Raw genomic sequence first — 15,574 nt, forward strand, 5'->3', positions numbered from 1 at the left:
ATTATAGTGGACAAACTCAGACAATGGGAGGAGGAAGAGGAGGAGGAGGAGTCGGCTTGATGCTTGATGCTGAGGAGGAACAGGAGTCATATCCTGCCAATAAAATAGTGAGTCCTCTCCTCAGCTGAGGGTCAGGCCCTGCCATTGTACTATGACATCCCTTTGGTTCTCTTGCTCAGACTCCTATGAACGGTCAGCTTGGATAATGAGCGAGTGCAGGCTACCAGAGGGTTGTAATCTATTACAAAAGCGAGTTAGACAACACTGACAGCATATTAGATTACACTGACAGCATATTTCTCCTGGAGCCTGAAAATCAACCACAAATCAGACAGTGTGTCTCTGATCCTATCGGACAAGGAGATGGACATCACCATAGGGTCAACATGGGTCATCATCATGTTCAGGTGGCCCGTTCTGAGGCAGCACCCGACAGGATACAACATTATGGGGATCATTGCCCGTCCACCTGTTGCCTATGAGGAGGTCCAGGGAACAACAATGAAACTTAAGATTCAGGACAAAGAAGTAGACGTCTCCGGGGGCTTTGCTGTGGATCTCAGTGTTTGCTCTGCCTCCACCGTGGCATGCTGGTTGCTGCCTCTTCAGTCTGCCCTACAGAGGGAGCTAGCTGATTTCAGCGTCACACAACTCTAACTGACCATGTATACTGAACAAAAATATTAATGCAACATGCAACAATTTCAACGATTTTACTGAGTTACAGTTCATTTAAGGAAATCAGTCAATTGAAATAAATGAATTAGGCCCTAATCTATGGATTTCACATGAATGTGCAGGGGCGCAGCCATGGGTTGGCCAGAAAAGGATACATTTATTCGACAATGAATTTGTAACTGGAGATTTGACCTGTGTTATTATGTCAACTCATAGAACTCTATAAAGAAACCTCAGTCTTTATTGTTGCACTTCTTAATTCTAGAACAGAATTTCTGTATGTATAGTGTTCATCAGTTGGGGATGGGAGCAACTATACTGAACAAAATATAAATGCAACATGTAAAGTGTTGGTCCCATGTTTCATGAGCTGAAATAAAAAATCCCAGAAATGTTCCTTACGCACAGCAATGTCTCTCAAATTTTGTACACAAATTGGTTCACATCCCTGTTAGTGAGCATATCTAATTTGCCAAGAGAATCCATACACCTGACAGGTGTGGCATATCAAGAAGCTGATTAAGCGGCATGATCATTACACAGGTGCACCTTGTGCTAGGGGGACAATAAAAGTCCACTCTAAAATATGCAGTTTTGTCAAACAACATAATGCCACTGTCACGACTTCCGCCGAAGCTGGTGCCTCTCCTTGTTCGGGCGGTGTTCAGCGGTCGACGTCACCGGCTTTCTAGCCGCCACCGATCTACGTTTCTTTTTCTATGTTGTTTTGTCTTGATTGTACACACCTGGTTTCCATTAGGTTATAATTTATTCCCTATTAACTCGCTGGTTCCCACATGGTTTTTGTGCGTGTTTGTCCTTGTTAAGTGGTCGCTCTTTGTGTAGATCTGGATTGTTTCCACTGTATGGAATTAGTTTATGTATTATGTATTATTGTCGAGTAAAAATAGGTTTTTACTCAGTTCTGTGACCTGCGCCTGACTCCGTCCTACCCGCTGCACACAGACACAGATGTTTCAAGTTTTGAGGGAGCGTGCAATTGGCATGCTGACTATAGGAATATCCACCAGAGCTTTTGCCAGAGAATTGAATGTTTATTTCTATACCACGTAGTTTTACAGAATTTGGCACTAAGGCTACTCTGTCTCACAACCACAGACCACAAGTAACCACGCCAGCCAGGACCTCCACATCCAGCTTTTTCACCTGAGGGATCATCTGAGACCAGCCACCCGGGCCACTAAGGAAACTGTTGGTTTGCCCAACCGAAGAATTTCTGCACAAACTGTCTGAAACCGTCTCATCTGCGCGCTCGTTATCCTCACCAGGGTCTTGACCTGACTGCGTCATAACCGGCTTCAGTGGGCAAATTCTCACCTTCGATGGCCACTGGCATGCTGGAGAAATGTGCTCTTCACGAATGAATCCCGGTTTCAACTATACCGGGCAGATGGAAGACAGCGTGTATGGTGTCGTGTGGGCGAGTGGTTTGCTTATGTCAACGTTGTGAACAGAGTGCCCTATGGTGGCAGTGGGGTTATGGTATGGGCAGGCATAAGCTACGGACAACAAAAACAATAGCATTTTATCGACTTACTTTTGATACTTCAGTATATTTAAAACCAAATACTTTTCACATTGACAGGTTTGTAGTAGAGCGGGTCGAGAGTGTCCACATCACCAACAAACTATCATGGTCCAAACACACCAAGACAGTTGTGAAGGGGGTACGACAACACCTTTTCCCCGTTCAGGAGACTGAAAAGATTTGGCATGGGTCCCCAGATCCTCAAAAGGTTCTACAGCTGCACCATTGAGAGCATCCTGACCGGTTGCATCACCGCCTGGTATGGGAACTGCTCGGCATCCAAACGTAAGGGTAATGTGTATGGCCCAGTATATCACTTGGGCCAAGCTTCCTGCCATCCAGGACCTACAGGTATATTCTAGGCGGTGTCAGAGGAAGGCCCAAAAAAATCTCTCAAATCATAGACTGTTCTCTCTGCTACCACACGCCAACCGGTACCGGAGCTCCAAGACTATGTCCAAAAGGCTCCTTAACAGCTTCTACCCCCACGCCATAAGACTGTTGAACAATTAATCAAACGGCCACCCGTTTTTTTACACTGCTGCTACTCGCTGTTTTATCTATGTATAGTCACTATACCCCTACCTACATGTACAAATTACCTCGACTAACCTGTACCCCAGCACATTGACTCGGTACCGGTACCCCCTGTATATAGCCTCGTCCTTGTTATTTTATTGTGTTACTTTTATTTAATTTTTTACTTTAGTTTATTTAGTAAATATTTTATTAACTATTTCTTGAACTGCATTGTTGGTTAAGGGCTCGTAAGTAAGCATTTCACGGTAAGGTCTACACCTGTTGTATTCAGCATAATTTGATTTTTAGACTATTTTAATGAATGACTTTCACGTTTACTTCTGTCATTTTCTATTAAGGTATCTTTACTTTTACTCAAGTATGATAATTGGGTACTTTTTCTACCACTGGCTATTGGTACACCATAATTACAAGTTACTACCCTTCAAGATAAACTTCATTCTAACTAGCCAAATCCTGTGTAACACCTAGTAATTACATTGTACTTATGTGAATATTACATGTACTCTATAGCGTACTAGTTTATTCTCCCACTCGGATGGGCTTCCAGAAGCTTTAAAATGAGGGCCAGGTTGTCAGAATGGCTAATGTACTGTATAAGTACACATTAATTACAAGTAAGTACCCCTCAAGATATACTTCCTTTTAACTAGCTAAATCCTGTGTAACAACTATTAATTACATTGTACATAGGCAAACATTAGATGTAGAAATAGTCTTATTCCTCATCTGAGATGACACTCGTACTACATCTGTTTTCGTGAGCTCAACCAAGTTAACCCAGATGGTACGATTTTGGGGGCAAGTGCTAGCAACTATGTTGAGTGGAGATATATTTTAAATAGTGTAAAATCATGGTTAAGTAATTCTAGCCTATTGAGCATAGGCTATAATCTCTCAGACACCCAGTGCTTCCACAAGGGATCGCAACCTTTGTCACAGTTGTTAATGAATCGGATGCAGTTGAGAAGAAGCAAAACAATAAGTTGGTGAATTTAGTGGAAACCTGCCCATTTGTAACAAGCATGGTAACATGTCAGTAGCGCAGCGGTCTAAGGTACTGCATCTCAGCACTAGAGGCGTCACTACAGACCCTTGTTCGATTCCAGGCTGTATCACAACAGGTCGAGATTGGGAGTCCCATAGGGCGGCGCACAATTGGCCCAGCGTCATCCGGGTTAGGGTTTGGCCGAGGTAGGCCATCATTGTAAATAAGAATTTGTTCTTAACTGACTTGCCTAGTTAAATAAAGGTTACATTTATTAATTTTTTTAAACAAGCATTCGTTGTTACACTTCTGTAAGTAAAGACCAAAATTACTACCAGTTGCATGATGTTATTACACAAACTTTGAGTTGTTAGTTAACTACAATGTAATTACACATGTAATTACACTGTAATAAAGACTCCTTAAAAGGAAGTTTTACCAAAAAATGTATCTTAAGGGGGCTAGCCATCATTGACAGAGTGAACAACAGATACTCAAAACAGACAGATTTATGCCCCTAAAAATTTAAGTTAAATACAAACAATTATAAAATATGAAAAATGATTCCTTTGAAAATCCCCAATAAAAACATAACCATTCTATTCGAACTTTCAGCACTCTGATGGAGTTGACATACGACAGACATTTGATGGAGTTTATGTTTTACAGTTGGCAAAAATAGCTTTTTTCTTCTTCATTCAAGTGGTATACACAGTAGCAATCCTAAAACCTAATTAAAATAAACATATTTGAACCAAAATTCATATTCTATCAGGTAGATGAGGTTGACAGTTTATGGTTGTGACCATGGTGATTACAATATTGCTTGTTTAAATCTATCAAAAGTAGAGAACTTTACAGACCATGAGTGGTCTTGTTGCACTACATGTAATGAGGACATGAAGAAGGGGTCCTTAGGGTTTAGCTGACCCTGCTCATTCCTGATTCATTTAGGATTTTAGACAAATCTGACGGAGTTCACCTAATTTCCTGACACATATTTTAAGGAATCACAGTTTTGAGAGAAATATTATCAAATGTCACAGAGGGCTATTGCAAGAAACTACATTAGATACTTTTTCAGTTAATATCCATCATTGCCTGTTTTGTAAACACTTTTTTGGAGAGTTTGAAATTGAGATCCTTTGATCCGGACAAGGCCATTTCCAGGCTTGGAAATTAATGAAAATTCCAAAAACAAATATTTTCCCTTATAAAATACCTCTACATTTGATTTTTAAGCTCAAATAATGAACAAAACATTTTTTTTACTATAACAATAAAGTTTCCCTGCCAGACAAGGATTGTCCCGACATTCAAGAATCCTTGATTCACACGGTTCAAGGTCCTAGTCACTCAAAGTGACGGTTGGGAGGGTTGTAGTAAGGTGCTTGACTGTCCTCAACAAAACCCCGCCTGATTAGGCTATAATTGTGTCCTCTGTTGAGTAATGGCAGGTGGATACATCAACCATCAACTATTCATGGTTGGCTTTTTTTTTATTAAGGCCCACCAGAGAACCTGTTTAATCTTTCTGTTTCTTTTGTTGCATAAAAGGAGACTAGTTTACCTAGTCAATCATTTTCATGTGTTTGTACAGCAGCAATTAGTAAAAAAAAAACAGTGTTCTAAAGTGTCCGCATACATGTACATACCTATGCTGAGTTAGCTTTGTAGAGTGTTAAACGCCACAGCTCATATCCATCAATCCTTCACACCCATATCATCACCCCCATTGTGCAAGATAGATGAAAGTAGTCCACAGAGAGGCTAGGTGAGGAAGTCGACTATTTATGTAAGAGACGTTGGGATTTTATGAGCGTAGGTCATGCTTTACAAAGATAGCGTGACCCAGAGCCAAATGTAGATATGAAAAGTAATGACTTATTTACATAGCCTCTAACTGTATAGCTCTGGCATGACCTATAAAGATAGCATAGGCATAGCCTAGTGAGAAAAAGACAACACCTAAAATACAATAAAAGAGCTCACAGCATTAGGCCTAGGTACCGCTCTTGTAAGACAATCTATTTGATTTAAAAATACTTATACATTCCTTATTTACGTAGCCTTTATGCATTTTACATGGATAACACAGTATCTTGTTGTAATTTCAGTGAAAAGGTTAATAGCTTGTTATTTTAGGCCCAGGCAGGCTTTATTTATTTACTGAAGTGTGACGACAATACAACTCCCACAATGCAGTGCGTTTTCAAAATGTCGCCTTTCTTCGTGACCTGACTTCTGTGCCACCAGACAACAAAGCATAGCTTAATTTAGCAAATCTGACAGTCTACATAAATAATTGTATTTAATGAAGCATGAGACTGCTGATTACAGTTGCCAGACGTATTCATAAACGGCCTCTGTGCAGTCCCACATCATGTCTAAGTTCGGCAGCGAGTTCCTCCGGAGCTGCTACGAACAGCGGCCTGCAGTTCAGAGATGACCAACTAGTCTGCGGTTCGACCGGGGAGTTGGTCCAGAGGCTTAGCGGTCAGGTGGAGGTGAGGACGGAATTCATAAGTGAGGAAGAGGAGGGTGCCCTCATGAAAGAACTCGAGCCTGGGCTGAGGAAGAAACGATACGAGTTCGACCACTGGGACGATGTAAGTTGTAAACAGACCTTGCTTGTTGACTACAAATAAGTGCCCAGCTCACACTCGCGTTAGCTAGATAAAGCTAGCCGACACTCAGAGGGGCTGCTACAGTATGTACGGAGGAGCTCTTTTGATTCATTTCCCTAATGGCATCATGCAAATGCGTTGTAGTCTTATATTTCACCTATAAACATGCAGAGAAAAAAACAGCGGCAGCAATAACATCAATATCCATATTATACTATTTGAATGGTTAGGCTATTAATTATCGTCATCATACATTACAAGTTGAATAGATCTTAATTTAGATTGAACAGTCAGTTCCCGGTTTCCTAATAGAAATGCAATTTAGGCTTATGCGTGTTTTTAACGATGCATCGGCCGAAGATGTAACATACTTTTCCCGAAACACAACGCAGAAAGAACGTTTGCCAAGTGGATCGTTTGTTGATACTGATATGTTTGAGATTTTTTTAAAAGCTAGTGGTGCTCTCTAATCAGCCTTCTCCATTCAAATCTCACCTTTACTTTAGAATTATTCCACAATACTGATTAGCTCCAGATAAATATTATCACCTAGGCCTATATGGCTGCTAATATTGAGGCTGCTTATTCAAATACTTGCCCAATATTAATGCACTAAACCACAGATTTAGCACATCACTGCACACGTTACACATCATGAAATACACTGAACAAAAATATAAACTCAACATGTAAAGTGTTGGTCCCATGTTTCATGAGCTGAAATAAAAATTCCCAGAAATGTTCCATACGCACAAAAAGCTTATGTCTCAAAATGTTTGTGCACAAATTTGTTTACATAACTGTTAGTGAGCATTTCTTCTTTGCCAAGATAATCTATCCACCAGACAGTTGTGGCATATCAAAATGTTGATTAACCAGCATGATCATTACACAGGTGCACTTTGTGCTGGGGACAATAAAGGGCCACTATAAAATGTGCAGTTTTGTCACACAACACAATGCCACAGACGTCTCAAGTTCTGATTGAGAGTGCAATTGGCATGCTGACTGCAGGAATGTCCACCAGAGCTGTTGCCAAAGAATTTAATGTTCATTTCTCTACCATAAGCCACCTCCAACGTCGTTTTAGAGAATTTGGCAGTACGTCCAACCAGCCTTTCAACCGCAGACCACGTGTAACCACGTCAGCCCAGGACCTCCACATCCGGCTTCTTCACCTGCGGGATCGTCTGAGGGGTGGGGGCGAGGTGGTGAGGAGTATTTATGTCTGTAATAAAGCCCTTTTGTGGGGAAAAAAACTCATTCTGATTGGCATGGCCTGGCTCCCCAGTGGGTCCTATGCCCTCCAAGGCCCACCCATGGCTGGACACTTGCCCAGTCATGTGAAATCCATAGATTAGGGCCTAATTTATTTATTTAAATTGACTGATTTCCTTATATGAACTCTAAATCTTTGAAATTGTTCCATGTTGCGTTTTATATTTTTGTTCAGTATATATTGAGGCAAAAATAAAAGACAGTGTAGCCTACAATTAGCAAAATAGAACTCAATTTACTGAAAATAAAATAGATTTCAACATGAGTAAAATATATAGGCCTATGTCAGTGGTGGTTAAGTTGAGGGAATATTATTATTTTTAAGATGAGCATGGCCTTATTTCTATTACAACATATTAGATGACTGTTATTCATATTCCATTCACCCAGCTGAATATAAGATAGGTTTAGGCTACTACATGATACTACTACATGATTTTCCCTATACCCATCATGAGGTTGCTACAATCTAGCCACTGAATGAAAGTTTGCAACGTACAGCTCGAGATAAATTTTAGTAGTCAAGGTGACAGACAATGACACATTCAATACTGCCTTGCATACTCTTGCCTGCATCTAGCTGATCTAGGGTGTAATCATTAGTCCAACAGTTGCAAACAAGAGTTTCTATTGGACAAATTCAGGTATGTTCATCCCTGTTCCGTTTGCTTCCATTTAAGAAAAGTTTTTCAATGAATACACCCCATGCTTAAAGTTCACTTTGATCGCAGCCACATACAAACAGCGTGATCGCTTTGCTCGTTGCATAATTCCTTCTCACTTCTACACTCTCTCCTCCTCTCACCTTTTCCCTTGTGGACTTCAGTGCACAACCAATCAACTGTCTGACCAGGCAAAATAAACTTTCTAAGCCAAACCAGAACTGCTAACCGCTACACACAGCCTACGTCGTTGTCACCATATTAGCTAACATCATAGTCAACATAGCTACTAGAACTAATGCGTTAGTAAACCCACTACAATCATGCAGTACAGTGGACAGCAAGCAGTTTAGCAGTTACAAAGGTGGGCCCTGGTGTCAATAAATTAATACAACTAAAAGCTTACCTTAACTTCGAAGAGTTCCAGTGTTGAATAGCCATAGCCAGCTATCTAACATAGCATCCCTCTCTGTCTGAGCCGGGTGTTTTGAGTAGGCTAAACTAGCTAGCTAAGTGAAGGTGAAAAATACAAAGATAGCTAGCTCTCTCTCTTGCTTCTCCTTCATTTTTAAACTAATGTATTTGTTCAAAACTGTTCAACTGTTGTTTCTCTCTCTTTGAGTCAACTACTCAGCACATTTTATGCACTGCGGTGCTAGCTAGCTGGAGTTTATGCTTTCCGTATGAGATTAATTCTCTGATCCTTTGATTTGGTGGACAACATGTCAGTTCATGCTGCAAGTGCTCTGATAGGTTGGAGGATGTCCTCTGGAAGTTGTCATTATTACTGTGTAAGTTTAAGGACGGGGTGAGAACCATGAGCCTCCTAGGTTTTGCATTGAAGTCAATGTAACCAGAGGAGGACGGAAACTAGCTGTCTTTCTGCTACACCATGGTGCTACCCTGCAGAGTGCTGTTGAGGCTACTGTAGACCTTCATTGTAAAGCAGTGGGTTTTAATCAATTATTTGGTGACGTGTGTATATTTAGTATAGTTTTATCTAAAAAGGATCACTTTTTTAAATGTTTCACTTTTATATTTTTAGAACATTGTTTGTTGGCAATCAGGGATGAAAATTGGAAAATAAAATCACTCTCTGATTATGTAAAATCCTTGAAATCAATGTAAATTATCCAAATAATTTCACTCCTGGAACCCCAATTCCACCCCTGTTGACAATGATCACTCTCTTGAGGCCCCTACCAACATTTGATTAAAAAAATGTATTCATTCTTTCGACATTGTGCTCACCAGGCGATTCATGGTTACCGGGAGACAGAGCGTGCTCAGTGGGGAGCGGTGTGTGAGGGGGTGATGGATCGCCTCCGAGCTGTGGCTTTCTCTGAGGGCAGCCCTCTCCTAGGCCCTGTGCATGTCCTGGACCTGGACAAGGCTGGATACATCAAACCACACATTGACAGTGTCAAGGTTGGTAGACGGCTCTCATATTAACCTGAGATGAAAGGCATGATAAATATGGAACATGGTGTTCTGTGTGCATGATTATTGACTGGGCACAATGTGAATTCTTTTTTGGCAAAATTCTTGTTTCTTTTACAATGCTGTTTGGAGCTCGGTCATTCTCTGATCCCCCCCCTCACCCCTGTTGTTTTTTTAATCTTTCATCCTGCCTTTCTCTTTCACGGTCTCCCTGACCCTTTCTTTCTCTTCCTCTCCTCTCTCTGTCAGTTCTGTGGCAGCACTATAGCAGGGCTGAGTTTGTTGTCAGACAGTGTGATGCGCTTGGTGAGGGAGGATGAAACCGCTGAATGGCTGAACTTGTTTCTGCCCCGTCGTTCTCTCTACATACTCAGGTAAGGACCCAATAAAACCTGCCATAGCAACATTCTGTCTTTCATTGTTTACAAACGACCACCTGTGCATACACTGTAATCAGAGTCTACCTGGTAGGCCTAAGGTAGGTTTGTACTACCCAAACGATTCTATGGATTTATTTGACCGGGGAAAAAGCAATTGAGTAAATACCGTAATGAGAGTCTGCACTAAACAAACCCACAGTATCTCCTGTGGAGAACATTAAATGGTTTACTTAATTGTTCTATGTTACCTCCATGTTTGTACACTCTGACTGAACACCTCCTATAGCCTATAACTATCCTTATGAGGGCCCAGAGGGCCACCTAGTCAGATGGCCTGGAGTCGTATGTATCAACTATCAAACATCTGAGTCGGAGTGCTAATCTAGGATCAGGTCCTCCCCTGTCCGTGTTGGGGTTAATTCCACAAATTCAATTCTACAGTATTTCAATTCCCTCTCCCTCTATATTTCATTTCAAATTCCAGGTAAGTCTTTGACTTGAGGTAATTAAATTCCTCATGACCATGTCACTGTTCAGACAGCCTAGCTATATTGGAAGTTTAAATTATATATATTTTTATACTAAGTACATTAATTCCATTAACTGGGAATTGTACAAATATTGAATTCCAATTAAATTCCAAAGATTACTTTTTTCACAATTCCAATTCAAACAGTCTAATTCCAATTTAATTCCATAATTTGAATTTTGTTGACATTCAAATTGAATTCAATGTACAGTAAATTTTCCACTTCATGAGTGAATTCATTGGAATTTCAAATTAAATTGGAATTGACCAACACTGGTCCATGTATTCATATTCATGTGATCTTAAAGGCTAAACTGATCCTAAATCGGCACTCATATTCTGAGATACTTGATACAACTCCTGGCATTTCACACCTTGTGCTTGTGTGGTGAATGACTGGTGGCATTGTTTTCATGCATCCTTCCAGGGACCAGGCCAGATATAAGTTCACCCATGAGATCCTTAAAGATGCTGAGTCTATTTTCTCTGGACAGAGAGTGCCCCGCCATCGCCGCATCTCTGTCATCTGCCGGAACCTTCCTGTTTGAAGCATGAGATCCAAGAGGGACACAACTGTGACAGTCTCACTGGAAATAGCCAGAGCTCGGTATTTGAGACGTCCAGAACGTCACTGTGTTAAAATGTTATGTACATGCTTTCTCACTGTGCGAGAGACTATGATGGGAAAGATGATTTAGACCTTTCTCTTGTCAGTTTTCATTGGAGCACTTTTTTTCGACATAAACTACCTGTACAGGATTTGATTCTGAATTAAATGTTGGGAAGGCATTCAGGTATGATGCATTTCAAAGGGTCATAGTGCATTGCATGACTTGTCATAAGTATATATGAACTTCTTATGCTAATTGATGTTATATAATGAATCTTTATTAGCCTTTTGAAAAATGCCACATAGAAAGGCAAGTTGATAAGTTGTAGGAGAACCAGTTGAAGGAGAACCTGCATTTTCTATCCAAGATCTGTATTAGGTAATTACCAATTGCTTTGAATTCTTAGAGGTAAATGGATACTTCAAATAGTTATAGCCCTATATTCGGTGTCGCTCATGGGGCATTCTAGAAGATTACAATGCAGAGCCTGGGAAATAACTGGTGACATTTTTTAGAATACTTGTTTCAGGAAAAAAATCCTGTTACTGAAGGCATATCTATAATCTGTAACTCCATGTCCATCCATCCAAATTTCATTAATGTGTGGATATCTGTATAGAAACCGTCTGAAACTCCTCTCCAAACCGGCACCTATAACCAGAGGACTCATGCCCATGTCCTGTTTAAAAAATAATAATCTGATTAAATGAATGACTAAACTTCAATTTGAAGTCCACATTTTATCATCATTGTTTATAAAAAAAAAAGATCTGTCAGTGGTATTTAGTATTTTATTAGCATCTCCATTAGCTACTGCTCTTACTGGGGTCCACAAAAACATGTAATACATCACAAGGATAGAACTACAATACATACATTTAAAATAATACTCTCTTTCATACATTTAGGCCTTCATAATCATGTGATTCATACTGAATGAAAGTACAATACATGGAAATGAAAATGAAATAACAAGGAGGTTCCCCTGACGTGAACAGCAACCTTGTTTTGCTAAATTCCCCTGATGTGAATAAAGCTACTTTGTTTCTACAGTTACAGCCCGTATTGTGAATCCTGGCGTAAAGTAGACTTTTTACCGTTACCACGCGCAATGGGTTTCATTAGGTAAAATGCAACATTCATGAACATAAAATGACCAGGCTTTGAATCTTGAGACTTGTTACTTAGTCTATCGCCCTTAACGTGATGGCTGAGATATAGTTTAACGTGTTAGTCTACCGCCTGTGACGGGTTAGCTGAGGTATAGTGTAACGGGTTTTAGTCTGCCACCCATGAAGGGTTATCTGAGGTACTGTATAATGGGTTGCGGTGTACCACTCATAAGGGTTATCTGAGGTATTATGTAATGGGTTGCGGTGTACCACTCATAAGGGTTATCTGAGGTACTGTATAATGGGTTGCGGTGTACCACTCATAAGGGTTATCTGAGGTACTGTATAATGGGTTGCGGTGTACCACTCATAAGGGTTATCTGAGGTACTGTATAATGGGTTGCGGTGTACCACTCATAAGGGTTATCTGAGGTACTGTATAATGGGTTGCGGTGTACCACTCATAAGGGTTATCTGAGGTACTGTATAATGGGTTGTGGTGTACCACTCATAAGGGTTATCTGAGGTACTGTATAATGGGTTGCGGTGTACCACTCATAAGGGTTATCTGAGGTACTGTATAATGGGTTGCGGTGTACCACTCATAAGGGTTATCTGAGGTACTGTATAATGGGTTGCGGTGTACCACTCATAAGGGTTATCTGAGGTACTGTATAATGGGTTGCGGTGTACCACTCATAAGGGTTATCTGAGGTACTGTATAATTGGTTGTGGTGTACCACTCATAAGGGTTATCTGAGGTACTGTATAATGGGTTGCGGTGTACCACTCATAAGGGTTATCTGAGGTACTGTATAATTGGTTGTGGTGTACCACTCATAAGGGTTATCTGAGGTACTGTATAATGGGTTGCGGTGTACCACTCATAAGGGTTATCTGAGGTACTGTATAATGGGTTGCGGTGTACCACTCATAAGGGTTATCTGAGGTACTGTATAATGGGTTGCGGTGTACCACTCATAAGGGTTATCTGAGGTACTGTATAATGGGTTGCGGTGTACCACTCATAAGGGTTATCTGAGGTACTGTATAATGGGTTGCGGTGTACCACTCAAGGGTTATCTGAGGTACTGTATAATGGGTTGCGGTGTACCACTCAAGGGTTATCTGAGGTACTGTATAATGGGTTGTGGTGTACCACTCATAAGGGTTATCTGAGGTACTGTATAATGGGTTGCGGTGTACCACTCAAGGGTTATCTGAGGTACTGTATAATGGGTTGCGGTGTACCACTCATAAGGGTTATCTGAGGTACTGTATAATGGGTTGCGGTGTACCACTCATAAGGGTTATCTGAGGTATTGTGCCAGGCTTTGGACCTGCTCATCAAATGAACAAGGTCCCTGTGAATCAGATGGAGTTGTTACACTCCTACTCATATTAAATGAACCATGATCAGATGGGGGTTTCAACTGAGGCTTTTTTCCCAGTCGGTGCCGTTTAAGATGAGGGAGGACGATTATTTTTTTTCATGAGCGTGGCCTTATTTCTATTACAGCATATTGGATGACTGTCATTCGTATTCCATTCACCCAGGTCAATGTAACATCGATAGGTTTAGACTAAATGATTTTCCCTATACCCATCATAAGGTTGGTACAAGCCAAGAGAAATGTGAGTAATCAAGGTGACAGACAGTGACACATTCAATACCGCCTTGCATACTCTTGTCTGCATCTAGCTGATCTAGGGTGTAATCATTAGTCCAACAGTTGCAAACAAGTTTCTTTTGAACAAATTCAGTTATGTTTATCCCCATTTCATTCTGTTTGCTTCCGTTTAAGAAAGATTTTTCAACAGAATCTACAGAATGAATATACCCCTGATCACATGCAAACAGAACTAGCAGACACATATAAACCACAATACCTTTGCTCGTTGTATATACAGTATAATTCCTCTCGCATTTACACTCTCCTCACCTGTTTCCTTTGGATGTGGACTTCAGTGCACAATGCAACAGCTGTCTACAACAGCTGTCTGAGCAGGCAAAAAAAAATATTTCCAAGCCAAACTTTCATACCATAACCGCTAACTGCTACACACAGCCTACAACCTTTTCACCATATTAACGTCATAGTCAACATAGCTACTAGAACTAATGCATTAGTATACCTGCTACAATCATGCAGTACAGCAACCAGTTTAGCAGTTACATCGGCGGGTGGCAATACATTTATAAAACCAAAAGCTTACCTTGACTTGGAAGAGTTCCAGTGTTGGATAGCCATAGCCAGCTAGCTAACATAGCATCCCTCTCTGTTTGAACTGGGTGTTTGAGTAAGCTGAACTAGCTAGCTGCATTCTCTAGCTAAGAAAGTGAAAGTAAAAATAAATGTAAAAAGTATGTATGTATGATATACAGTACCAGTCAAAAGTTTGAACACACCTACTCATTCAAGGGTTTTCTGTATTTTTACTTTTTTCTACATTGTAGAATTATAGTGAGAACATCAAAACTATGAAATAACACATATGGAATCATCATGTAGTAACCAAAAAAGTGTTAAACAAATCAAAATGTATTTTGATGACAGCTTTGCGCACTTCTAATTCTCTTAACCAGCTTCACCTGGAATGCTTTCCCAACAGTCTTGAAGGAGTTCCCACATATGCTGAGCACTTGTTGGCTGCTTTTCCTTCACTCTGTGGTCCAACTCATCCCAAACCATTTCAGCTGGGTTGAGGTTGGGTGATTGTGAAGGCCAGGTCATCTGATGCAGCACTCCAGCACTCTCCTTCTTGGTCAAATAGCCCATACACAGCCTGGAGGTGTGTTGGGTCATTGTCCTGTTGAAAACAAATGATAGTCCCACTAAGCGCAAACCAGATGGGATGGCGTATCGCTTCAGAATGCTGTGGTAGCCATGCTGGTTAAGTGTGTTTTCAATTCTAAATAAATCACAGACAATGTCACCAGCAAAGCAACCCCACACCACCTCCATGCTTCATGGTGGGAACCACACATGCGGAGATCATCCGTTCACCTATTTCACATTTTTCACCTATTCTATTTTTTATAAATTTGGTAACATTTCTAAAAACCTGTTTTCGCTTTGTCATTATGGGGTATTGTGTGTAGATTGCTGGGGAATTTGTTTTCTATAATCAATTTTAGCTGTAAAGTAACACAATTTGTAAAGAATTGTCAAGGAGTCT

General features: G+C 40.6%; 1 protein-coding gene and 1 long non-coding RNA gene across 3 annotated transcripts; both read left to right on the forward strand.

Moving 5' to 3' along the window:
* The first annotated feature begins 5,944 nt into the window (after positions 1-5,944).
* Positions 5,945-12,064, forward strand: alkbh7 (alkB homolog 7). Of its 2 annotated transcripts, none has more exons than XM_029770480.1 (4): positions 5,945-6,364; positions 9,577-9,750; positions 10,012-10,136; positions 11,166-12,064. In XM_029770480.1, exons 1-4 carry the CDS (start codon positions 6,077-6,079, stop codon positions 11,224-11,226), a joined length of 648 nt encoding a protein of 215 aa, XP_029626340.1. In that variant the 5' UTR covers positions 5,945-6,076; the 3' UTR covers positions 11,227-12,064. The 2 variants fall into 2 exon arrangements, with proteins under 2 accessions (XP_029626340.1, XP_029626339.1); XM_029770479.1 differs by having other exon boundaries at positions 5,946-6,364; positions 11,099-12,064.
* Positions 12,065-12,488: 424 nt separating this feature from the next.
* On the forward strand, positions 12,489-13,815 carry LOC115204877 (uncharacterized). Its single transcript, XR_003880502.1, has 2 exons — positions 12,489-13,666; positions 13,714-13,815. It is a non-coding gene; the product is annotated as an uncharacterized LOC115204877 (long non-coding RNA).
* Positions 13,816-15,574: the final 1,759 nt, after the last annotated feature.

Source organism: Salmo trutta, chromosome 1 (genome assembly GCF_901001165.1).
Source record: "Salmo trutta chromosome 1, fSalTru1.1, whole genome shotgun sequence".
In the NCBI taxonomy this organism is placed as follows: Eukaryota; Metazoa; Chordata; class Actinopteri; order Salmoniformes; family Salmonidae; genus Salmo; species Salmo trutta.